General features: G+C 41.4%; 1 protein-coding gene across 8 annotated transcripts in view; it reads left to right on the forward strand.

Annotated features, from left to right (window-relative positions):
• The window catches only part of tom1l2b (target of myb1 like 2 membrane trafficking protein b), a 71,959-nt gene that overhangs the window by 1,915 nt on the left and 45,693 nt on the right, over window positions 1–24,351 (forward strand). For all 8 annotated transcript variants that reach the window (XR_013578951.1, XR_013578950.1, XM_078558527.1 and 5 more), the window contains exons 2-3: window positions 20,425–20,509; window positions 23,156–23,234. Coding sequence is in view for 6 of the 8 variants with exons in the window: in XM_078558527.1 (XP_078414653.1) it covers window positions 20,425–20,509; window positions 23,156–23,234 (164 nt within the window). In the remaining 2 variants the exon portion in view is untranslated. The remainder of the gene's footprint in view (window positions 1–20,424; window positions 20,510–23,155; window positions 23,235–24,351) is intronic.

A 24,351-nucleotide genomic window follows, 5' to 3' on the forward strand; every position in this document is an offset into this window, starting at 1 on the left:
CACCACAAAAAATTAACTTGCATTTATGTAGCTCCTTTTGTGATCCTGACATTTCCCAGCAAATGAATTGTTGTAATGTAAGAAATACTGAAATAAATCTACACACAGTAAAGTCACACAAACAGCAACGAGATGATTACCAGATAATGTTTTAGTGATACTGGTCAAGGTATAAATATTGAATGGGTCAATGGGAAGTCTGTGCCTGCTCATCTTAGAACAAGTACCATGGAATGTTTTGAGTCCACTTGAGAGACAGACAAGTTATTGAATTACTGTTTCATCCAAAAAAAGGCACTTCTCTCAAAACTGCACTGCTCAAGTGGGACTTGAATCCATGACCTTCTGACTCAGAGGTGAAAGCTAGTATTGTTGCTTCTTAATGAAGTACAGTTGTCTGTAAATGAGCACACATTTAACTTTTAGTACTTTAAATGATGTGAAGCTGCTGTGTCTAGACATAATAAAAGAGGTGGGGTTTTCTGGCTTCTACATGGTAACACCACCCTAGCGTCAAATATACACAGCTGGTGATGATGGAAATCATTTTAATGGGATATGAACGAGCTGAAAGTCTAATCTGTTCATACAGGCTAGAGAGAGAGAGTTTCTAAAAAAAAACTTGCTTTTTTTTTTGTTTTTGTTTCCCTTTTGGTCCTTTGACATATGGTAACTACAGTGACTGCATGTAGTTTTCCAGAATACAATATCACTAATTTCCAAGGGTGACTATTTAAAAATCAAGCTATGACTGGTGCCTTAGTATCATGCTACACATATCCAACAAGTTTGGTAGTAAGAGACACATGATTCTCATTAGTGAAAGTGAAGAAGCTAAAATCAAATATGTTACTTTGCAACTATGTTTAACTGTAGATTTTGTAGTTGACTGCATCTTTAACTTGCAGTGACAGCATCACAATTGTCAAACCTGCCATGTTAACAACCTTGAGGTTGTTATTTGTTATTTGCTGCCAGAGATGAGGGGTTCAGATATTTGCAGTATTGCTAGAAATTGAATTTTTACAAAGTTCTGCTGCAGTGAATTGGGACTGTGCCCTGTGTTTCCAGTTGATTATGCCAGTGACAAACTTAGGATTTCATTCAGAGGATAAGTGATTCTATCTGAATTGCCTGCTTCTAAGCTAGGCTCTGACCAGTATGATAACCAGGCAAATCCAAAGGCTATTGTAAATGTACAGAATTTTCTGTCATAGAAGCTTTATGCAGCAATTCTGATCACAATTATGCATAGCAATTTGTTGCAAACAATGATACTCGTGCCAGAAATTCTTAATGTCAGCACTATTTACTTGGTCCAGTAAATCTGCCCACCACTTTACAGGAAAAGGCAACAAATGAATGGATCTGTGCATCAGTTTACATGGTTGTCTGCTCTATGGCAGGCACATTCTCTCATTCCTTTTGGGTTTTACTTAGTTCATGTAAGATCAACACAGCTCTGGAAACTTTTATTCCTCCAAAGAAGATTTTTGCATCTTTATTTTTAGATGCCACTTATTTCACATTAACTTGGTAACTTAGTTTAATGCCTTTGGTCTGGTGAGCTGTGTACATTTAAAATGGGTGTTTTGACAAGTCTAAATTTATCTTAATTTAGTTGCATGCAACCTAATTACCGGATCCCAAATTACCACTTTAAACTGATGTAATTCAGAGATATAACCATCAGGCAAAGACTCAGATATTGAATCAGCAAATAATACCAAAGTTTATTCAACATAAGCAAAATGAAACAACTAAAAACTTAACTTACCCAATGAACTAAAAAAAACGTAACTAATAAGAGGAAACAAAAAGGTAAAAGTATACTTAACAACAGAACCCTACAGACTTCACATCTTCAAATGGATGACCAATGCAGAAACAGAAAACAACTTCTACCCTTCACACCAACAAGTGTTCACATCTGCCTCCAAAGAACACTCCACCTTCCTAGGACCCAAGATTGCAGGAATTCACCTCTGTTCCAGTAACACTATCACAGTCTCCACACTGAAAGGAATTTCCTCTGTGTCCCAAAGATCCAGACCAATCTACCTTCATTTGGTGTACACAAGATGGTTCCTATAATCCCTTTTTATACCTTTTTAAAAAGGTGTCGTCCTTCCGCCCCCCCAACCCCCCCACCCCCCACCCAAAGATCAATGGGCTGCTTCAGGATGTACCCCTTATCTTAATGCCTTTACAAGCATCCCATCCATCAGACCAGAAGTCAAGGCCAATGTGTCCTTGATAGACCTGGATAGTGTAGATTCTTTTCTCATAGTTTCTGTTACAGCACTTAAGTTACAAACTTAAAATCCTAACATAGGAATATTAGTAGAAAGCACAGAAATATATTCTGACTCTTATCTATTTGATTATTTACCCTTCAATACAAGTAAGTAAGGTACTTCTGATGCAATCATCTGTTGCTAGTCAGTGATATCTTTACTGTGTCATATTAGGGTAGCTTGTAGTAAAAGGTTAGCAATATCAACATAGCTTCTCCTTGCCTCCATGTTAGTATAACATGGCCTTTAAGATAAAAATGGTCAAGTTAAGTGGATTAAATCCTACTAAAGTGAAATCTAAAATTTAGACCAGCTTACACTTTGTTTAATGCCTTTGTTACAACCAGGTGGGAAGGGTGAACTGGCTTCCCTCTATTCAACCTCCTTGGTTGGTCGCAACAAAGGTTTAAGTTTCTTTTTCATGAGAATATGCCTGTTCCAAATCCAAATGTATTTAATTATTTAAGCTGTAAGCAATAATGAGCCAAAGAGCAAATTTATTAACCACTAATCCCAAGGGGGAAGAAATAATAAAATTACGACATCACCTTATTTCTGATGTCTAAGTTAGAGTCCAATTTTTTTTAAAAAGCTAAGAACATATGGTTAAGTGACCTTTGATTGTCCTTAAGGAGTAGATTTTTAAACATTGCACCTATTTGGGTTAGCTGGTTTCGTGGATGCGGTCAGCTGTTGAAGATGCTGCAACTATTATGAGATCTCGGTTCACCGGTAGATTTCTAGTAAGGTTGGCTTCCGAACCAGGTAATACTTTTGTTCCAAAAGAGGGAGTGAGCAGCAGCCCTCCATTTGTTTCCTCTACTGAAAATGTTCTTGCAAGCACTCTGCAGTGGTTGACAGTCTTGCCCTGAAATACTTCACTCATTATGTATTTCCAAGGAGTTTTGGGTGGGTCTGTTTGTGGCAGCCATTGTTTCAATTTCCAACATTTTGCATTTGAATGTCTCTCCCTTAGTGATGAATTTCGATGGTTCTCTGAATTATAAGAAATGTTTCTCTCTTCATGCTCCTGAGGATGATTTGTTTGCTTTTCACCTTCACCTTCACCTTGGAAGGTAGCCTTGTATTTTTAAGTAGTTTGTTCTGTTTCATTTCCAATTGCAAAATTTCCAGTCAGTTGAGTTGAAAAATCATATTTCCAAAAATAAAGGGACATAGACTCTTGACAACATAAAAGCAGAAAGTAGGCTTGTTCTGACTGCACACTACCCTTGCAATTTTATAATTGGTTTGTTGATTGAAAACTGAAGCTCCAGTGGCAAAAAATAGAAGCTATTCTTTTGAGCCAGAATAAAACTTGTTGTTTTGGTGGGTTTCATTTGGTTAAATTCATAAGTGTCACAAATGTAGTGCAAATCCTGCTTTGCAGCATACCAATGGCACAAAACATGGCCACCACCAGTATTCTAACATCCTTATGTAATTTTTATTCACCTTCAGTCATAGTTCTCTGTTCATCATATCAAAGTTGGTGTAAAATCAGTAGCAGGAGAGGGCATATCATAGCATACCACTTATACATCATTAAATCATGTGCATCCTTACTTCATGTTGAACTGGTGTTTGATATACAGTAGTTTGAAAAGCCTAACAAAGCTTGCAGTGGCAAACTTCCTTCTGGCTAATGGGTAATTGTAATGATGTGATACTAAGCTATACAGACCAGAAAGCCTAGGTTGAATTAGTTGATCATAGCAGTTGGATTGCTGAAGATTGCATCCACCTCCTGGGATAGAGAGAAAGAAAAGAAGCAATTTTTTTTTCACTCTTGTTGGTATCCAGTCACTCCGATTAGATTGTATGTGGACTTCAGGTGAGGGCAAAAATTGTTTGGCTGTGATGTTTACTGGTAAATGGACCGATGACATATAAGAAATAGGAACAGAAGTAAATAATTTGGCCCCTTGAGCCTGCTCCACCATTCTATACAATCTGGCTGATCACCAGCCTTAACTCCATTTTCCTGCCCCACTCCCCATATCCCTTGATTCCCTGAGAGGCCAAAAATCTGTCTATTTCAGCCTTAAATGTTTTCAATAATGGAGCATCCACAACCCTCTGTGGTAGAGAATTCCAAAGATTCACAACCCTCTGGTAGGGTAGTGCAGTTGATGTAGTTTATACGGATTTCAGCAAAGCCTTTGACAAGGTCCCACATGGGAGACTTATAAAGAAGGCAAAGGTACATGGGATACAGGGTAATTTGATAAGGTGGATTCAAAATTGCTTAGTTATAGGAGGCAGAGGGTGATGACAGAAGGATGCTTTAGTGACTGGAAGCCAGTGTCCAGTGGCATACCACAGGGATCTGTGCTCGGTCCCCTATTGTTTGTCATTTATATAAACGACATAGATGACTATGTGGGGGGTAGGATTAGTAAGTTTGCGGATGACACAAAGATTGGCCGGGTGGTTAACAGTGATGTTGAGTGTCTTGGGCTACAGGAAGATATAGATGGGACGGTCAAATGGGCAGATAAGTGGCAGATGGAATTTAACCCTGAAAAGTGTGAGGTGATACACTTTAGAAGGAGTAATTTGACAAAGAAGTATTCAGTGAATGACATGGCACTAGGAAGGGCTGAGGAACAAAGGAACCTTGGCGTGTGTGTCCATAGACCTCTGAAGGTGGAGGGGCATGTTAGTGGGGTGGTGAAAAAGGCATATGGGACACTTGCCTTTATCAATCGAGGCATAGATTACAAAAGTAGGGAGGTCATGTTGGAGTTGTATGGAACCTTGGTGAGGCCACAGGTGGAGTACTGTGTGCAGTTCTGGTTGCCACATTATAGGAAGGATGTGATTGCACTGGAGGGGGTGCAGAGGAGATTCACCAGGATGTTGCCTGGGATGAAACATTTAAGTTATGAAGAGAGGTTGGATAGACTTGGGTTGTTTTCGTTGGAGCAGAGAAGACTGAGGGGCGACCTGATCGAGGGGCATGATCAGGGTGAATAGGGAGCAGCTGTTCCCCTTAGTTGAAGGATCAGTCACAAGGGGGCAGGAGGTTTAGGGGGGATGTGAAGAAAAACTTTTTTACCCAAAGGGTGGTGACGGTCTGGAATGCACTGCCTGGGAGGGTGGTGGAGGCAGGTTGCCTCATATCCTTTAAAAAGTACATGGATGAGCACTTGGCACGTCATAACATTCAAGGCTATGGGCCAAGTGCTGGTAAATGGGATTAGGTAGGTAGGTCAGGTGTTTCTCACGTGTCAGTGCAGACTCGATGGGCCGAAGGGCCTCTTCTGCACTGTGATTCTGAGTGGAGAAATTTCTCCTCCTCTCGGTCCTAAATGATCAGCCCCTTCTCCTGAGACTGTGCCCTCATGTTCTAGATTCCCCAGCCAGCAGAGCCAATCTTTGTGTCTATCCTGTCAAATCCCTTCAGAGCCATAATTATTTCAATGAGATCAGCTCTCATTCTTCTAAACTCCAGGTTTTATAGGTCCAATTTACTCAGCCTCCCATCATCGAGCAACCCTCTCACCCATAATGAACCTTCACTGCGTCACCTCCTGCAAGTGTATCCTTCCTTGGTTTATGGAGACCAAAACTGTGCGTTTTACTCCCGGTGTAGTCTCACCGAATCCCTATCCAATTGTGGGAAGACTCCTTATACTTGTACTCAAATCTCCATGTAATAAAGGTCGACATGCCATTTGCCTTCCTAATTGTTTGCTGTATCTGCATGCTAACTTTGTGTTCCTTGTATATGTACACCAAGTCTCTTTGAAAATCACCATTTATGTGTTTTGTACCTGAAACCTTTCTTATTCTTATGACCAAAGTAAATAACCTCACAGTTGTCGCATTTATATTCCATTTGCCACCTTTGCCCACCTTGCTTAACTTGTCTATATCTTTGCAGTTGCTTTTATGTCCTTTTCGCAGCATACATTCCCATCTAGCTTTGCATCATTAGCAAACTTAGATACATTGCATTTGGTCTTTGTTTTTCTTTCATCCAGTAGTCAGAGTCTGCCAACTTGAAAATGCCCCCCTTTATCCCTTAATCTCTGCTTTTTGTCTATCCATGCTAATATATTATCCTCCACCCCATGAGCCCTTGTGTATTAATCTTTTGTGTGGCACCTTATCAAATGGTGTTTGGAAATCCAAGCATCTAGTGGTTATCTACCAAAGTAGTTACACCCTCAAAAAAACTGTAATAATGTGTCAAACTTAATTTCCCTTTTGTAAATCATATTGACTTTGTATGAAAAGCATTGTGTTATGATATGACAGATGGTAATTGCCAGGCTGATCAAATCCCAAAAGGAAACTTGGTCAAGCTATCGCAATGATGTTTATTACGCGAAGGAATATGAACTGAAGTCAGAAGTAAAGATTCCACTACCACTTTTGGAGATTTTAAATACTAAATTAAAATATTTATTAGGAAAAGAAAACTTAAAAACACAAAATTACAACTACACAATTAAATTTAGTCTTACAAATAAACGTCCTTTTCCAGGCAACAGTCCTTATAGATTCTTAATCTATAAAAGAACCAGTAATATTACTGCAAGGCACCCACTGTTGCTATAGGAGAGTATTTCACAGGCTTCTCTCCCTTTCACTCGGTAATGGAAATTCAAGACTTGTAACAAAAGCTTGCTTCCTGGAACAAACACTTCTCTGGGTTGGCTAGGGGCTGCTTACTTTATCGGTCTGTCTGCGCATAGCACACTCTTCAAGATCACATGGTCACACCCCATACAGTTTTCAATCTTTCCTTAAATATATTTTTTCCTCCTTTCACCTTTTAAACCCATTGTTCTTAACTTTCATTGGAAGTTACTTTTCCCAGAATATAAAATCAATCTATCTCATCTTTATGGCCACTACTTTCAGGAAAAATAAACTTAATAACTTTGTTTTATTCATTTATGATCTTTGCCATTTGTAAAACTTCCATTTTTCTCTTTGAAATTCAACAGCTAAAAATTCAACTCCTCACTTATCTCCTCATGCAGATTCCTATTCAGGCTGTATTTACTGGTATCCCATCTTAGCTCGCCCATCTCCGCTAAGAGTGCCTGCCTTTACACCTAACCCTTTGATGATTTAAACCTTGCAGTCTGACTGCCTTCAGTTTAATTAAATTGGTCACACACACTCACAAGCCTGCTTCACAGTATCCCACAGTAATATTGGAAAAAATGATATTTTTCTTTACAATTGTTAGACTTTCCTTCATAATTGTCATCCGGAAAATGCTGAAATCTGATGTCGGGCTAACTGGCCCATAGTTCACTGTTTCTCTCTTCTCCTTTCTTGAATAGTGAAGTTACATTTGCCAACTGCCAATCCTCTGGGACCATCCATGGAATTTGGGACAATCATAACCACTATCCACTATATCTGCAACCACTTCTTTTCAAACCATAGGATGAAGGCCATCAGGACCTGGGGATTTGTCATGTTTATTCCCTTGAGTGTCTTCAATACATTTATCTACTGATATTAATTACCTTAAATTCCTCGATCTTTTTAGCACCTTGGTTGCCCTCTTTTTCTAGTATCTAATTTGTGTCTTCTACTGTGAAGACTGACACAACACTCCCAATCCTCAGGCTTACTATTATTCTTTGCCACATTGTAATCCTCCTCTTTTAAACCAATACTATCCGTAACTTCCTTAGTAAGCCACAGATTTCTTGCTGGGTTTTTTTTTAATAGAATATATTTTTGTTGAACATTTTGAATTGTGCTTTGAATATTTCCCACTATTTTAGTATTTCCCACTGTTTATTGATCGCCAATCGACCTTGGGCAGCTCTCCCCTCATACCTAAGTAATTGGGCTTTGTTTAAAATTCTTGTTTGGGATCGGAGTATGTCACTTTCAGACTTAATATTGAATTCACTTTATGATCACTTTTCCCCTGAGGATATTTTACCATGTGATTACTGATTAACCCTGTCTCATTGCACATTGCACAATATTAGTTCTAAGATAGCTTTATCTCTAGTTGGTACCACAATGCATTAGTCCTGGAAACTGTTACAAAAGTATTTCGCAAACTTCGTTTTGAGATAACCTTTGCCAATTTGATTTGTCCAGCCTACATGAAAAGCTGCCCATAATTATTACATTGCCTTTGTTACAAGCTCCAATTATTTCTTGTTTAATACTTAGTTCAATGGTATAACTACTGTTAGGAGGCCTATAACCTACTCCCACCAGCATTTTCTGACCTTTGTTATTCCTAATTTTCACGCATGCAGATTTTACTTCCCAGCTGTCTGAGCCAAGACCCTTTCTCACTGCTGTCCTTATGTTGTCTTGTACTACAAAGGCTATTCCTCCTCCTCCTCCTCCATTTTGTCTGTCTTTTCGAAGTGCAGTGTACCCTGGAATATTTATTTCTCAACCTAGTTTACCATGTAACCATGTCTGGAATGGTGATTAGATGTAAGTCATTTATCTCTATTTGTGTCAGTAATTCATCTAATTGTGAATGCTTTGCGGATCCAGATAAAAGGCTTTGAATTTTATTTTTTTAAATTATCATTACCATGGACTTAACTGGCCGATGCACTATTACTGTTAAACTCTCTGTCCCTTCCTGTCTCACTCTGTTTGGTTTTACCCAATCACAACACTGTTCCGTGGCCTCAACTCCTCTCTTTACATTTCTAAATTACCCTTCAACTGAATACAGTATATTGGCAAGAATGGCAACTTGGTTGAAAAATTGGAAGGCTGGCTCCTCATCCCAGCAAGAAATTGAGCCTAAGGGAGAGCAAGAATGGGGATTGAAGTTTTTTTTTGTTCATTCATTCATGGAACATGGGCTTCGCTGGCTGAGCCAGCATTTGTTGCCCATCCCTAGTTGCCCTTGAAAAGGTTAGGGATACTACTTTTGGTTGTAGACTGTGTTCATTTGCTCCCTTTTCCTGTTTTGCTAACTGCTCAAGAGCATCTACCAAAGTGGTCTGTCATGATTGCGGTTGCTGGACAGAAGGAAGCAGATTGATAGCCTACCCTTTTAGCCTAGGATGGTACATGAAATGACAAGACAGCAGAAAATAACTTAACAAGGTTATTTAAACAATGACCATGATAAATTAATTTTCAATGCATGGGACTAATCTAATGTTTGACCTAGATTTTTCAACATTTCATTAAAAGCCATTCTGCTAGAGATGAGGGGAGAAGCTGGTCTATTTGATGGCATATTCAAGACGGACCCACTTCAAATTTTGTTGAAAAACATTTTGAAACATGGCATACGCTGTATTCAATTTTTAAAATTGCTTTCAGTGTGCTTATAGTAAATGAACAACCTGCAGACCACTGTTTATCCTTGATCCCTGTTACGTTGGTGAAGGAGAACCTCAGCTTCAAAAATACCAGTCTCTTTGACCATGATTTGTTGTTCTACTTACGTATACAGATGTTGTCCTTCCACACAGTCTAACCCACTTTTCTATTTATTTATGAGCTTTATGACCTTTACCTGCTATAGGAAATTCTGTCACATCTATTTGCAAGCATGCAGTTTTAAACATTCAAGGGCGCGAGAGGACATAGACTTGATATGCAGAATCCAAGTGTTGTATTACTGAAGACATGCAATCTGTGTATACTTATTGCATGTTTGGCAAAATAACATGTGACTATGCCTAGTTGTACCAATATGGGAAGTTGCTAAATGGCAGCTGAAACCTGTATCAAATATAGTTCATATATTTAATTTCAGAACTGAAGCCTCGGATAGTGCAGAATCGAGGACTCTGGATTTGATTCACTCGTGTCAATGACTTAAGTCATTCATTAAGTTGTGAACTCAAGCTCCATTCTAGGACATGAACATATTTAGCTTAACGCTTCATTGGAGTAACGAAGGAGTTTACTATTGTCAGAGGTGCCATCGATGGATGAGACATTAAACTGAAGGCCCATCTGCCCACATCATAAAAGGTCCTATGACAGAAGAACAGGATGTGCTAGCTGACATTTATCCTACAACCAACACCAAAGCAGTGCAACTGGTCATATATCTAATTTTATCTGTGTAGGACCCAGCAGTCTGCAAATTAGCTGTTGCATTTATTTTTAGAACTGGCTACACTTCAGAAGTAATTAATAGACTCAAGTGCTGACGCGAGAGTTTTAAAAAGTGCAAGTTACTGTTTTTCCTTTGTGTTAACTGATATTGACACCTTTGGGTAGGGCAGGGGAAAAATTGACCACTGCTAATAATGATCGAATGACCCATGGTGAAAAGTGCACGTCTGTGAATAAAACTGAAGGTTCAGGTGCCCTGCTGTAACCTACTGTTTTGGTCAGGCATGAAGTACAGCTCCTCAAATGAGAAACGAAAGGACTGTCAGTGCCTGTGGAACTGTACCTGTGGAGTCTTGTGCCTTCTGAAGATGAAGGGGAAAGGAAGAACGCAAAATTAATTCTATTCATATTCATTCTGCAGGACATTCTGTGGCCTGGTTAATCCCTTAGTGGCCCCACTGCATTCCTTTAAGCCTCTGCATTGATTATATGTAGATATTAAAATCTCCCTGAATTTATTTAAAGAAACTAAAGGGAAGCTAGCAGTCATTGAATTAAAATGTATCGAAGCAGTTTTTACCAAAGCAACAAATGACATCCCGTGTGACTGTGACAAAGCTAGACTTTTCCTTAAAAGCAAAAAACTGCGGATGCTGGAAATCCAAAACAAAAATAAAAATACCTGGAAAAACTCAGCAGGTCTGGCAGCATCTGCAGAGAGGAACACAGTTAATGTTTCGAGTCCGAATGACCCTTCAACAAAACTAAGTAAAAATAGAAGAGAGGTGAAATATAAGCTGGTTTAAGGGGGGTGGGACAAGTAGAGCTGGATAGGGAGCCAGTGATAAGTGGAGATAGCCAAAAGATGTCATAGACAAAAGGACAAAGAGGTGTTGAAGGTGGTGATATTATCTAAGGAATGTGCTAATTAAGGGTAGAAAGCAGGACAAGCAAGGTACAGATAGCCCTAGTGGGGGTGTGGGATGGGGTGAAGGAATCGAAAAAGGCTAAAAGGTGGAGATAAAACAATGGATGGAAATACATTTAAAAATAATAGAAATAGGTGGGAAAAGAAAAATCTATATAAATTATTGGAAAAAAGTGGGGGGATCGGAAAGGGGATGGGGATGGAGGAGAGAGTTCATGATCTAAAATTGTTGAATTCAATATTCAGTCCATAAGGCCTAGTCGGAAGATGAGGTGCTGTTCCTCCAGTTTGCTTTGAGCTTCACTGGAACAATGCAGCAGGCCAAGGACGGACATGTGGGCATGAGAGCAGGGTGGAGTGTTGAAATGGCAAGCGACAGGGAGGTCTGGGTAATGCTTGCGGACAGACCGAAGGTGTTCTGCAAATCGGTCACCCAGTCTGCGTTTGGTCTCTCCTATGTAGAGGAAACAGCATTGGGAGCAACGAATGCAGTAGCCTAAATTGAGGGAAGTGCAAGTGAAATGCTGCTTCACTTGAAATGAGTGTTTGGGCCCTTGGACGGTGAGGAGAGGGGAAGTAAAGGGGCAGGTGTTGCACATTCTGCGGTTGCATGGGAAGGTGCTGTGGGAGGGGGTTGAGTTGTAGGGGGTGATGGAGGAGTGGACCAGGGTGTCCCGGAGGGAACGATCCCTGCGGAATGCCACTGGGGGGGGTGAAGGGAAGATGTGTTTGGTGGTAGCATCATGCTGGAGTTGGCGGAAATGGCGGAGGATGATCCTTTGAATGCGGAGGCTGGTGGGGTGATAAGTGAGGACAAGGGGGTCCCTATCATGTTTCTGGGAGGGAGAGGAAGGTGTGAGGGCGGATGCACGGGAGATGGGCCAGACCTGGTTGAGGGCCCTGTCAACCACCGTAGATGGAAAACCTCATAGATCATGAACTTTACATCATGAACTCTCTCCTCCATCCCCACCCCCTTTCCGATTTTCGCCCCCCCCCCCCACTTTTTTCCAATAATTTATATAGATTTTTCTTTTCCCACCTATTTCCATTATTTTTAAATGTATTTCCATCCATTGTTTTATCTCTACCTTTTAGCCTTTTTCGATTCCTTCACTCCACCCCACCCCCACTAGGGCTATCTGTACCTTGCTTGTCCTGCTTTCTACCCTTAATTAGCACATTCCTTAGATAATATCACCACCTTCAACACCTCTTTGTCCTTTTGTCTATGACATCTTTTGGCTATCTCCACCTATCACCGGCCCTCTATCCAGCTCTACTTGTCCCACCCCCTCTTAAACCAGCAAATATTTCACCTCTCTTCTATTTTTACTTAGTTCTGTTGAAGAGTCATACGGACTCGAAACATTAACTGTGTTCCTCTCTGCAGATGCTGCCAGACCTGCTGAGTTTTTCCAGGTATTTTTATTTTTATTTTTGTTTTAGACTTTTCCTTATCCTCTTGATCTGTTTGCAGTGTTTAACACAGTTGACTACACTTATCCTCCTCCAACATTTAAGATCAAGATGAGAAGAAATTTTTTCCGAAGGTCGTGATTCTTATCCGGAGAGCGGTAGACGTGGGGTCATTGAATATTTTTAAGACAGAGGTAGATAGATCCTTGACTAACAAGGGAGTGCAATGTTATCAGCTGTAGGCAGAATGTGGCCACAAACAGTTGTGATCTTATTGAATGGCGGAGCAGGCTCGAGGGGCTGAATGGCCTACACCTCCTAAGTCCTATGTTCGTATATAATACCCCGCCAATTCATGAGAAGCTCTTGAAATGGCTTCTATTTCTGTTCCTGCACTGTTACCTCTGGTGTTTCTCAAGAATCTATCTTTGACCCTCTCCCTATTTCTCATCTACATGCTGCCTCTTGGTGACATAATCCAAAAACACAGCGTTATTTCACATGTATGCTGACAACACTTTACTCTACCTCAGCACCACCTCTTTACTCTTACATTGTTAAATTGTCAGACTGCTTATCTGACATGCAGTACTGGATGAGCAGAAGTTTCTTCTAGTTATTTGGGAAGACTGAATCAATTCTGCCATAATCACCTAGTTCGTGTTTTCGACGTATAACTTTTAGGCTGGAGAGTAAAGCTCGATGTGCGATAATGCAGACACTTGGTTGAGGAACTGGTAAACAGATCTGGGGTAATTACAGTTCAGATGTTTATTTAATAAGATAGGAGGGTGAAAACCATAAAAATGGCAGGTGGTCTTCATTTAGCTGGGAAACTGCAGACAATAAGTCTGAGAAGAATTGCCCTGACTTCATTGGAAGTTTAAATTATTTATGCAGACATCAGGGTCAAAGGGTTTGATTTTTTAATTAATTTAAATTGATTGGATACCTCAGCTAACCTAACCCCTGTTGCCATAGACCTGAGGCAGGGCAAAGCCTTGGTTGGAATTCTGGGAAATTGACTGTGGATTTTTCCAGAAGGTCTTTTGGGCGGGAGCTAAAAGCACCCAAGTTGGTGGGTGCAAGCCCTGAATTCAGGCAGTGAAAGAAAGAGTCTTCTAAGAGCTGTAAAGTAGCTGTAGACCAGAAGTAAAAAGGCTACTAGAAATCAAGGGTATTTCTGAGGCGGAGGCACTAAGCGAGAGTGCAGTGAAGCCCACGCTTGAGCTGAGAAGCCCACAATCATGAGAAATTAGAGGATCACTTGGCCAAAAGCTAATGGAAGAGTCCCCATGAAATTTCATACCTTGAAGAATAGCTGGAACACTGAGGAGAAATTGAAGTGAATTTCTGCGTGCTATGGCATTTTGGTTTGGTCCCAGGAAGTGAAGGAACCTTCAGGACCCTGATAAGTAGCTAAAGACTTTCTGTCGGGGGGATCACAAGGAGAAAGGGGAGGTTCGTCTGAGAATTTTATTCTAATGTATATGTGATCATGTTTTATTATGCTTTTCAATGTAAAGTATAAGTGTTCACCTAAGACCGTGTTTACTTAATAGTGTTTGCTTTAGTTGTTTCTTGTATTGTAAGATTCATTTGTGTTTTAAACCATGAAATCTTGTGGCATAATTTCTTTCAGTTTATCACTTGAGTGTTTGAACTTCTCTTGTAAACATTAATGGTCCCTAATAGGATCGTAACACTTTGGTCTCCATTCCCTAGCTACTGACGCCATCCCACACCCTGACAATAGTCTGAGATTAAGCCAGTCTGTTCGCAACCTCCTATCTGACCTCATTGATGCCATCACTTAGACTGTCTATTTCCACCTCCTGTAACATCACCCAACTACACGCCTGTCTCAGCTCATCTGCTACTGCAATCCCCTTACATGCCTTCGTTGACTACTACAGACTTGACTACTCCAACATATTCCTCGCCAGTCTCCCACATCTACCCTCCATAAACTTGAGGTCATCAAAACTCCGCTGCCCAAGTCTTATGTTGCACCAAATCCCTCATCACCCTTGTGCTCGCTGACCTACATTGGCTCCCGGTCAAGCAATATCTTAATTTTAAAACTCTCATCCTTGTTTTCAAATCCCTCCATGGCCTCGCCCTTCCTAATCTCTCTCCTTTCCTCCAGCCCCACAGCCCTCATATCCGCATTCCTCTAATCCTGGCCTGTTGTGCATGCATAATTTTAATCACTGCAACATTGGTGGGCGCACCTTCAGTTGCATAGGCCCTAAGCTTTGGAATGCCTTCTCTACACCTCTCTACCTTGCTTTTCTCCTTTAAGACACTCCTCAAAACTTACTACTTTGACTAAACGACTGGCCACCTGACCTAATATCCCCTGTAAAGCAGGCAAGTCTTTCTCCAATTACAAAGGTGAGACTGCACCAAGTACTGTGTACAGTTTTTGGTTTCCTTATTTGAGGAGTATACATGCATTGGAAGCAATTCCGAGTAAGTCCACTAGGCTGATACCTGGAATGAAGGGGTTGCCTTGTGAGGAACGTTTGAGTAGGTTGGGCCTATACTCATTGGAGTTTAGAAGAATGAGAGGTGATCTTATTGAAATATAGAAGATTCTGAGGAAGCTTGCCAGGGTGGATGCTGAGAAGATGTTTCTACTTGTGGGGGAATCTAGAACTAGAGGGCACAGTTTCAAAATAAGGCATCTCCCATTTAAGATGGAGATGAGGAGCAATTTCTTCCCTCAGAGGGTAGTCAGTCTTCTGCAGTTCTCTTCCACAGTGAACAGTGGAGACTGGGTCATTGAATATATTCAAGGCCAAGTTAGACAGATTTTTGATCTACAAGGGTTGTCAAAATGGAGTTAAGGCCACAATCAGATCAGCCACAATCGTATGAATAGTGGAGCAGGTTCGATGGGCTGAATGGCCTACTTGTGCTCCAATTTCTTATGATCCTATGATCGTATGAAAATTGGCTAATGTGGGGAAAAGGAGTGGAAGTTGGATGATCAATTTATTGGGAATAGGATTGAAAGAACAGGAAGTGGATCTCATGGAAAGATGAGGCCAGAGGGCACGATGGGAGAGAAACTAGAGAAAGATGCAAGTTCAGTGCTAGGGCAGGGAAGATCATTAAGATACACTTGACCAGATGGACGAGTGGAAGGGACAGATGATCAGATTGATGAAGGTGATGGGGGAGAGGGAATTAAGAATGTTTGTAGTAGAAAAAAGAAGCCGGGGTTATTGTTGCATTCCAGGATGATATTGGAGCAGTGAGCAGTTTTGGGACATGAAGAGGACCTAATAGTATTTTAAGTGGCCAATTCTGGTTGTGGACCACTGATTTAACCATCCATCATATCCTTTCAAGAGTGCGTCCCTTGGCCTTAAGGGAGCAGAGATGAGGGCTATACCGGGGGGACTGACCAGAATGAGAGCAACTAATGGTTTTATTGGAGACGAGGTGTCGGTGAGGGTGTGGTTGAGTAAGTCAGTTCAATTTTACTGCAGTAAAATTGAAATGATTCATGAGCAACTGAATAGCCTTGCCAGAATGGATTGTGAATTAGATATGAGCCAAGAGTGTAAATGTATTATGATCTTTAACTTTATATCCTTATTTTTGTTTGCATATTTGATTTCCCTTTTTACATTAATGATATGCTCAACAGGCTCAAAGTTAGAACGAAGACCCAGAAAGCCTAGCATGTAATCCATAAATCTAATATGCATATGTAACGTAAGTTAAATTGTTGGTATTTGTTTTAATGGAGTAGTGGTATACTAACGCAACCTCTTTTGCATTAATGAAAATCTGACCTTCAATCTTTTCAGCTCTCTCCCCAGTACTCTGAGCCATGTCGCTACCTCAGTGATTCCCCAACTTCACTTATTGCGTACCCTCTTCCAGATCTGCAAACTTCACCCACACCCCTACCAGCATAGTAGTTTAATATTTTAGTGCCTTTAATGCCCAAGCACTACACAAAATGTACAAATTTTCATTCATGTATACAACTTAAAACAATAGCTTAATAGTTTTACTTGCCATTAATGTGATTGATGAGGCTGTTTGTTCAAGCATAGATGCATAATGTTTGTGATAAATGATAGATTGATTCAAAAATTCTTTTTAACACACCTGCTTCATTCTCCCCTTAACCCCTCCTGTATGTTCACCAGTCTTGGCTCCTGTAATTGTTCTGAAAACCCATCTTTTTGATCAAGTTTTTATCATCCCAGACTAATCCCTCCCTCCATGGCCTGTATTCCATTCCTTGCCAATTTTCATTTGGAAAGTCCCTTGGGACTTCTTACTTTGTTTAAAGATGCTGTGTGAACACAAGCTTTAGTTTGAATTTGGTGAATATTAGTGACCTGAATATCAATCAAGTGAACTGACAACGTGCCTTTAAATGTTGGTACCATCATGTAAAATGTATGTTTTATTAATGGGGTGTGTTAAATGAAGTGTAAATTTTCTGATTCTGGTGATATCAAGAGTTAGGTTTTTTTTTAAAAAAACAAAGTATGAAAACTCTGAATTTCTTACTAAATTGCTGAAGTCTCCTGGCCTGCATTATGGCACCGAGAACTGTCACACCTTGCTGGCTCCATTGCACCAATCAGATGTGGGACCCTGGAAGAACCAGGCTGCCCTCTGGGTGTGGATACTCACCACAGGATTGGATGCAAGGGGCTGGAGGAACTGGTCTGTAGATGCGGGGTCTGCTAGAGCCCCTGGTTGCTAGTTAATGTCAGCAGCCTAGAGCAGTTGACACCTCCTCCACCAGACCCCAGAAGCTCATCTCCAGCCAGGATCACAGCCTCTCAGAAATTGGTAGTTGGCAGCTTGTTGCACTTTGCCAGGCAAGAAGCTAGGTAAGCTCAAATGATGGCCACGTCATCCCAGATGCTTAGACCTTAAATCCTCCGTTTGTTAAGAAATAGAGCGAGTTTAACTAAGTTTATATTTCTGGGTGTTAGGAATGAAATTTAGCTGTAAAGATTTTTAAGTTTGATTTGTATTTCTGTATTTGTGTGTTAAGGAAAGGTCAAGTTGAGTTTTGGTTTCACTTTAAAAGGTGCCTGCATTTCTAATGAGAGTTTTATGACTCTAAGCTAAGTAAAGCAAACAAGAGTAAAAAAAAAACCTGGGCTGTTGTCTAGCAACAGTGGTTCAGAGAGGCAGGCCCCTCCCACAGACACACACAAAGAAGAAACTGGAAGCAGCAGTATTGAGTTCAGTTGTTTAGAAGACAGCTGCCAGGAGAGACTGGTAAAGGGACCAGATAGCAAGTCCCAAGCTAAAGAAAAAAATTCTTGAATCCAGGGGAGTGGAACAGGAGAAAGTCCCAAGCAGACCTTCTAGGTCAAAGGAAGGACAGGAACCTGGGAAAAGGTCCTGTTAAATGAAGTTAAGAGTGAGGGGCAGAGAAAGGCTTCAAGGTTAAAGTTTCAAGCTTAAAGAGATAAAGGCTTGAGAAGTCAAAAGGTCCAAAGAGACAACTGAAGGTCTGCAACTCTTTGCTATGGGCATGTGAAACAGTGGTGTACTGTTGACAGCTGAGTCAGTGAGACAGTGTGTGGAAGACAGCTTGAACGCATGTCATGACCCAGGGAAGAGGAACATCAGAAGGAGAGTTCCAAACCCTGGAGGTGAACCCTTGGGGAAGGTGTCTGAGAGAAAGCTTTGGTTTGGGAGAAGATTCCAAGGTGTGTTCTTGGAGAGTGGAGATTGGAAACCCACATATGAAAGACTGAGTTCAGTGAGACTGGTTGGCTCATGGTGTGACAAGCATCTAGGGAGAGTTGAAGAGATCCACAGCATCTGGTTGAGGTGGCATCTGTCACTTGGTTTCGGAGCGTGGAGTGTCTGACCACAGGTTGCCTATTGGCCTACATGGACTGTGTATTTATTGTGAACAGTAGAGTATAAGATAGCTTTTATGACTTGTGCTATCCTTACAAATCTGTATATATCTGTAAAGGTATAGTTGTGGCTGAAGGAGTTTTGTAATATAGTTCATCTTTTTTCTTGAATAAATGTTTTATTCTTTTGTTAAAAGTTCATCAGCTGACTCCTGTGATTCTGTAGCTACTGTCCACGTATCTGAACAAACAAAAGTTAGGATCTATCAAGCTGGTTTCCACCCTGGGATCAGGCTTGTCCAGTGGTAACCTCAGCTGGGGATCATAACACGTTAGACAATTTCTCTTGTGTACTCCACGGAGATGTTGGACGTGCGTCTACCAGAGTTTGGGAATCCCTGCTGTAGAACAGCAGATACAAGAAGATGAGAAAATGAGTTTTTAAATGGGAAGATTATTAAGGGAATATAATTTCACTTTTTCTCCACAGACCTATTCTGTCATAGACTACCCAATCTGTTTAATCCCCTTGACACAGTGCACTAGTAATGGCTGATTTGAATTGCATTTAAAAAACCTTTGAGTTTTTAAGTTGAAGTGATTCATATCTTTGTTTTGCAGTCTAACTAATGTATTACACTCAAACTGTCCTTTCAAATCAGAATCTTGTCTCTTAATCACAGAATCACACAGTGCTGAAGAGGCTATTTGGCCCATCGAGTCTGCACTGACACGTGAGAAACACCTGACCTACCTACCTGATCCCATTTACCAGCACTTGGCCCATAGCCTTGAATGTTATGATGTGCCAAGTGCTCATCCAGGTACTTTTTAAAGGATGTGAGGCAACCTGCCTCCACCACCCTCCCCAGGCAGCGCATTCCAGACCGTCACCACCTTCTGGGTAATAAAGTTTTTCCTCGCATCCCCCTAAACCTCCTGGCCCTCACTTTGAACTTGTGTCCCCTCGTGACTGACCCTTCAGCTAAGGGGAACAGCTGCTCCCTATTCACCCTGTCCATGCCCCTCATAATCTTGTACACCTCGATCAGGTCGCCCCTCTTCTCTACTCCAACAAAAACAACCCAAGCCTATCCAACCTCTCTTCATAACTTAAATGTTTCATCCCAGGCATCATCCTGGTGAATCTCCTCTGCACCCCCTCCAGTGCAATCACATCCTTCCTATAATGTGGCAACCAGAACTGCACACAGTACTCCAGCTGTGGCCTCACCAAGGTTCTATACAACTCCAACATGACCTCCCTACTTTTGTAATCTATGCCTTGATTGATAAAGGCAAGTGTCCCATATGCCTTTTTCACCACCCCACTAACAAGCCCCTGCACCTTCAGAGATCTATGGGGACACACACGCCAAGGTCTCTTTGTTCCTCAAAACTTCCTAGTGTCATGCAGTTCATTGAATACTTCTTTGTCAAATTATTCCTTCCAAAGTGTATCACTTCACACTTTTTTCAGGGTTAAATTCCATCTGCCACTTATCTGCCCATCTGACCGTCCCGTCTATATCTTCCTGTAGCCCAAGACATTCAACCTCACTGTTAACCACCCGGCCAAACTTTGTGTCACCCGCAAACTTACTAATCCTACCCCCACGTAGTCATCCATGTCATTTATATAAATGACGAATAATAGGGCACCGAGCACAGATCCCTGTGGTATGCCACTGGACACTGGCTTCCAGTCACTTATCAGATTTAGATTTCACTTATCAGGCTGGTGGATTGTCTGTGTGCAAAAGATCAACCTTAAGGCAAACAACATTTCAGATACCTGTTTTATTTAGTCTTATTCTCTTGGCAACTCCTTTTTTTAATGTGGTACATGCAGTTCTTACATTTTGCTATTCTTCATGAACAGAACGAGCCACAGATGGATCCCTACAGACAGAAGACTGGACTCTGAATATGGAAATCTGTGATATTATTAATGAGACTGAAGAAGGGTAAGAATTAAACGGGTGCAGTAAAACTTTACGGTTGTTTTTGTGTATAAAACAGGGAAAGTAACTGCTTGAATATGAGTAACTATTTGGTAGAAGAAATATATAATACAGTACCCAGGTGAGATCATTTATTGACTGCTTATCTCTTCAAATACCTGATGGGAGTGGGCTGTGCTCCCACTCATGTTCCATTATTTCATAATATTTGAATGTTCTGTGTTGAGAACGATAGCTTAAATATTTCATACTGTTTCTAGCTTGCGTTAATATAGATTTGCCATCCATCCAATTTTGATTGGATGGAAAATTAATTATCATGTGGGGAGGGCCTGCTGGTTGGGGAGGGGGTGGAAATGGTCATGGGGGGATGGAGAGGCCGAGGGTCTGAGAGGGAGGGAAAGGTCTGGGAGGAGAGAGAGAGGCTGAGGGTCGGAGAAGACGGAGGGGCCGCAAGTCAGAGGTTCACAGTATGGTGGGGGTGAAGGCTCTGGTAACAAGGCCAAAGAATGCAGTTCCGCTGGTATAATGCCTTACACTATTTCTAATTGTCCTGAATTAGTTAAGGTCTTTGTTATTGCTTGTAATTTTGACTTTCCTGTCTGCAGAGAGCAGCTCCATTCATCATTCTCCATCTCTATGGAGGCCCAGTTGCTAGTTTAGTAAAAACAAGAGGGACTGTCAGCTTCTCAATTTCCTCAATCCAGCACATCTTTAGAACTGCATTTCCCCATCTTTAGAACCCCATTCGGGCTCTCACACAAGGACTGGGATTTTCTGTGCCCGCTGGCGTCGGGCATGTTCAGTGGTGTGAGCGGACAATATGGCATAATACGGCGTAAAACCAGTTTGCAATTGTCTGCTCAGCCTGCCGATGGCGACCTGTGGTTGCCGCCATCGGACATCAGGAACCTTCATTGTAATTCATCTGCAAATCATTATTAGGCCAGCCCATTGGAATCGTTCCTCTTCTTCGTGCGCGCGCGCGCGCGCGCACCCCCCCCCCACCAAACTGGATCGTCCACCCGTGTCAGCGGGAAAACACGCCAATATGTTTCACAACAAAATACACAAGGCATGCACTTGGAAGGCTGCACTTCACTCTGGACTTAAAGGTTTGTTTGCCTACCTTGCTTCGGTCATCACTCAGTCATCAGTGACAGGCTTACAGGCAGCACCACATCTTTTAGGGGGGGCTCACAGGCAGGTCTTTACCTACCTGGTCAGCCATGTGTGGGTGGCTTTTCAATGTCTGGTGGCTTTTTAATGGCTGGAGGGCTGGGCCTTGCTTGGGAAAAGGAGAGAAGTGGCCTCAGGCAAGGGAAGAGGCTGCAGGACAAGGGCTGTGCTGGGCAAGGAGGGTATTCCAGGGTGTGTGGGGGTACATGTTGATCTGAGCAAGTGGCCTCAAGATGATGAGGGCTGAGGAGGCAGTCTCCAGAGGAGATGAGGCTAGATGGAGATGTGAGGGTATGTGTGTGAGAATGGGTGCTGTTATCCCTTGAGCTGGTAGTGAGTGAGATGCCAATGAATGTGTGTTGGGCTTGAGTGTGTGAGTTTAGTGTGATAAGATGGTTGCCATACCCTGGCTGCATGGATAAGATCATTCATCCTCTACCTGCATTGGATGGCCAACCTCTTCTGTGCAACATTGGCACTGATCACCACTGCCATTGCCTACCAAGCTGGAATGGTAATGTTGCTGCCCCTCCTGCGGCCAGAATGAGGGTAGAGGACATCACAGCGGGCCTCCTTGAGGGCTGCGGTCGTCTTGCCTTTTGGTGCCATGCCTTCTTTGCAGCAGCCCTGGACTGGAAGCACTGAGTGTGGCTGTACTTTAAATGTAGTGTCTGGCGTGATGAAACGGCGAGGCTATGACTTGGCAGGCGAATCTGAGCCTGCCCGCCATCGAAACGGTGTGTCCCTGGGAAGGCATAATTAATGCGATGGGTTTGGGATGATATGGCGTGAAAAGCCATCATTGTGGCCGGCGGGTAAAGCATTGTTTTTCCCGCCTGCTACCACATTTGGGCGGAATCGTCCCAGATTTACACTAAGAAATTACAACTTGGGTAAGGCACTTGGAGTACTGTGCAAGTGTACAGTGCTTATGCTAGTATACCCCAGAAACACACACACACTTGTTATTCCAATCAAGAATTTAAAGAAAAAAATACGTTTTCTAAAAAGAAAATGGTCTTCCTGTATCCTTGAAAGCACAGTTGTGATATTCACCCAACTTTAGTTTCGAAATGTAAGAATCTGAGATTTCTTACTTTGCATCATATTCGTTCCGGTCAGTTAAACTTACAAGGCACGTTCAGGACCTTAAAGCTGACACAAATTGGGCATAGTTAAACTGGCTTAATGATGTAAGATAATTGCAATGTGCAAAGGTCTGTTTGAATTACTCAAAATTTATGAATTTTATTATCACCTAAGTCACTCACTCCTGTAGTATTTGTTATCTGCCAGGTCATTGCTGTATGTGCACATAAAATTTCTTAGTTTTAGAATGGAATGAATTGAAGTGATGGCCATAATTTTTATTTTTATCAACTGCTTCCATTATTAAAATTGCTGTTCTGCACCCTGCTTAGAAGAACTGACTGTCTTTTTCCTAAAAGACAAAAATCATCCTTTTTGTAGGCCAAAGGATGCAATCAGGGCTCTCAAAAAAAGGCTGAGTGGAAACAAAAACTACCGGGAAGTGATGCTTGCTTTAACGGTGAGTGGAAAAAAAAAGAACTGTTTTATTTCTGAGAAATGTCTTCAATATATTTGACATACATTGCTTTTTAAAATGCTGTCGCTATTGTCATGAAGGCAAACACATCAGTTAATTTATGTAAAATTCTTGCATGGAGCAATGAGGTGTATGACCAGTAAATGGATTTTTGGTATTAGTAATTGAGGGACAAATGATAGCTAGAACATCATGAAGACTCCCTGCTCTATGTTGAATAGAGCCCTAGGAACTTTTATCATCCAGCTGAACAGGTAGATGTTGCTTCAGTTTAATGATGGATGAGTGGTAGTGCTTTGTCCAATCTACTTGCCATTCCACAAGTTTGAGAGAATATTTTCTGCTTTTACATATGCAGGTACCTCATTCACTATGTAGTAACTAAGCACACTTCGATGCTAGTCGGCCATTCTGTCTCCCCTCCAACTCCATTTCAGCAGCTACTGTTTTTCCCTCATAGCCCCTTTGTAATGTTGAACTTTGGATGGCATGTAAGTCAGTACTTGTTTGGATAATTGCCTCCACCACTGAATGTGAGTGGAAGTAATGTTTTCTGCCCTGTTTGTTAGTCTATTGTAAACGATATTTATCAAACTAATGGACAGATTTCAATGAAACTTGTTACACAGGATATGGCCCAAGGAAGAACTGATACGTTTTCTGGGAAGCTGCACATCCAGATCCTGGAATTTTTAAAAAGACCTGTTAACATTGCGAGATAGGGCAAATTAGTTTTTCTAGCATGTTGAGGATTATCTCCGCTTCTGTGGTGGAATTTGTCACAGCAGGCAAAATGTGAGTGGAGTTTTCAGAGCAGGTTATTGGATGTGATTGGCCTGAAGCCTCTTCGGTAAGATGGAAGCTCTTGATTAAAAAAGATTTCTTTTTATAACTTTGGAGTTACAGAGCATCAGCCAGACAGGGGAAAAACCCTAAGAAAGAACTGTGTAATTGTAATAATAAGTTAACACAGTGTGTGGCAGAGGTATGCGCTCTGTTGAGTCCCCTCATTACTTGTTACTGTTGTACCCAACAGACGAAAGATATTTAAGAGTGACTGTTTCCCCACTTTAGGATTCCTTGATCTCTGATTTTAGTC

Source organism: Cetorhinus maximus, chromosome 15 (assembly GCF_964194155.1).
Source record: "Cetorhinus maximus chromosome 15, sCetMax3.hap1.1, whole genome shotgun sequence".
Lineage (NCBI taxonomy): Eukaryota > Metazoa > Chordata > Chondrichthyes > Lamniformes > Cetorhinidae > Cetorhinus > Cetorhinus maximus.